Source organism: Saprolegnia diclina, assembly GCF_000281045.1.
Source record: "Saprolegnia diclina VS20 unplaced genomic scaffold supercont1.111, whole genome shotgun sequence".
Taxonomy (NCBI): Eukaryota; Oomycota; class Saprolegniomycetes; order Saprolegniales; family Saprolegniaceae; genus Saprolegnia; species Saprolegnia diclina.
Genome location: NW_008246178.1, coordinates 49,773 through 52,399, shown reverse-complemented (window position 1 = coordinate 52,399; position 2,627 = coordinate 49,773). Strand labels below are relative to the sequence as shown.

Genomic DNA, 2,627 nt, shown 5'->3' with positions numbered 1-2,627 from the left:
TGCGCGACCATATAGCCAGCTGGATTTTTATTCACATTCAAGCATGTTATTACCAATATAAATATGAGCGACATGGAAATAAATTCCGAATTATATCCGTCAGCGTATTTTTCAAGAATCATCACATATTCAAAATTGCAGGCGACTTTTCTCGACATTCGTGTACAAAACAGAAAATCGAAAACTGCACTAGACCATTTAAGTGCTACTACACTGTACTAATCTTGCCGAAGCTCAATCCAGTCCTTTACCAGTAGGGTGCTACACGGTGGGACGACGGGAGGGGCGAGTGCTGGTCGCGCACTCGGCAAGGAGGCTAGTGCAAGCTGCTAGTGCACAGAAAGACGAGTCGAGGTGCAGAAACCGGGGATGCTTGGCTCGCAGTGCAGCGTAGGATTCTTGGCGGAAGAGCAAGGCGAGTGCGGCCCGGGTTGCGTTCGCTTCGAGGTCATCGGCGCCTTGGAGACGGAGCCATCGTCGGACGGTCGACATCCACAGGAGGAAGGAGACTTCCACGAGCGCCTGCGTGGAAGGGATCTGCCGGTCGCGGTGCTTGCGGTGATTGCGGTGCGACCACACTTGGTGCATCGCGACGCCGACGAGCATCACCCAGAGCCGGTACAGGGCCGCCTCGGACGTTGACCTTGAATAAGTCGACATTCGTGATGTAGTACCAGTCGAGGCTGGCCCCGACGATGATGATCCGGACGATGGACTGACGATGTGTTGGTAGACGCCGAGATTGAGCTCGTGCTGCGCCATGGCACGTCCGAGAAGGACCGCCTCCTCTCCCCGCTGTCGCCGACCGCGCTCCACCGGCAGACTGTCGAGTCCGTGTCCATCGTCCCATTCGGCGGGCCGGGACGAGGTACGTTTGGCCAGCCGGACGCAGACCTCAGGCTGAGGCGCTCACGCGACGTCGCTGTAGGTATGGCGCAACATCTGTATGCGTGACGAGCCACCGAGTCGGCCCGAGGGCGGAGCCTTGGCCAATTTTCTCGACGGCTTCTGTCTCGCGACGGCCACGAGCCGCCGAGATGCGCTCCTGCAAGCCCATTACGTAGACCTGCGCCGAGCGACGCTCGGTATGGGCCTACCTCAACAGTCTCTACTGACGCGCCTCCAGAGCGTGGACCGCTCGCGGCCATTGGCACAATGTATGCAGTCGGATGCGCCATCACGTGCGTCGCCTAGGCCGTCCACTCTCGGCTCGGCAACAAGGTGCTCGGCGGACCGATGGCTCAGCAAGAGCGTTCTTACAGGTACTACACCGATCGATACGTCTGGATGTGTGATGTTCTGGCCCGTGTAGACGAGACGTTGGCCACGAGCGTGCGTTCTGGCGCGCCAAGAGACGCTCCAAGCCGCAACGATAGAATACTGGCGCGTCACTCGCGATTGTGGCCCACGACACGGACTTTGAGAGCTTGCTGCCGCATTTGATTCGCGACACCAAGTGGTCCAAAGTAATTACTCCAATCGACGGGAGACGAATCGGAGCTGTGTGTGAAATACAGGATGAGTCTATGCCTTGGGTAGGCTGGTATCGTACTTTGAGGCAGTAATTTCAGGTTTTGCCTTGTATGGTGCTCCTAGGCATCGAAGATGGTGGCTAACAGTTCCTAGTAACGAGTCCAAGCGTCAAATAATTTATCGGGGCTGTTGGCGAAATACACAGTAAGTTCAAGCCTTCAGTAGGCAAATTTCGTGCTTTGGAGCGATAATTTCGGAGTTTGCCTGCTTGTGTGATGCCTCCAGGCGGGGAAATTTGCAAAAGGCGTCATGGCTTGGGTACCTTTCTGTAAAATACGCAGATTTCTGCGAAACACGTCATGAATACGTCCTGGCAAGTTGGACAATCCCGAAAATTCCCTTAAATAAGTATGGCAATGGACGTCACGATTTTTGACAAGTCGTCCAGCAGGCGCATTGCTGTCACACGTCAAGTAGAAGCGCGAGGCCGTTGCTCGCGTGCACAAGAAGGAGGTCGTCGTCTGTGGTGAGGAGGCCGTGGAGGTCATCCTCCACCGCAAGTACAGTCGACGCCAAGACTTTGGAGCCGACGCGGTTGTGAATCGCAACAAGCGCGTCAAGGCTGGCCTTCTGGACGCCACCCGTCGTCGACGCAGCCTTGTCCGTGAGCTCGGCAATAAGTGGGTCCGTACTTCACAGTTGTGACCATTGCTCATGGTCACTGAAGTAATCTTCCGAACGGCGGTGCTGTCAAGCTACCTGGTAGCCAAGGGAATAACTCTGGGAATAACTATTATTCCCTTGGCTATAAGTATACCAGGCAGCTTGACAGCTGGTAGCATTGCAGGCCATGTTGGCGTCGATTTGAAACTCGACTGACATGGTTTCTATTGGCTCAATTTTAAATTCTTTATAGCCAATCACAAGACTACGTCTTATATAGTGTGCGTATCCGCTTCCACAATGACGAGTAGCAGCCCACAGACTCGCCAACCCCACGTAGGAGATATGTAGGCCTCTCTACACACTCACTGAACGGTGTACATGTCGTTTCCGACGCTGAACGTGACGTCATCACGTGTAAATCCATTTTTTCATTTTTTGAGGTGGTGGCACAATTGCTCAATTACTCAACATGACATCGCGGGGTTTGA

The 2,627-nt window shown here is 54.3% G+C and overlaps 1 protein-coding gene across 1 annotated transcript; it reads left to right on the top strand.

Annotated features, from left to right (window-relative positions):
* Positions 1-369: 369 nt before the first annotated feature.
* On the top strand, positions 370-954 carry SDRG_16037 (hypothetical protein; the record flags this gene model as incomplete). Its single annotated transcript, XM_008622227.1, has 3 exons — positions 370-484; positions 734-868; positions 929-954. The coding sequence occupies 3 exons, from the start codon at positions 370-372 to the stop codon at positions 952-954; spliced, it is 276 nt and encodes a 91-aa protein (XP_008620449.1).
* Between the last annotated feature and the right edge of the window lie 1,673 nt (positions 955-2,627).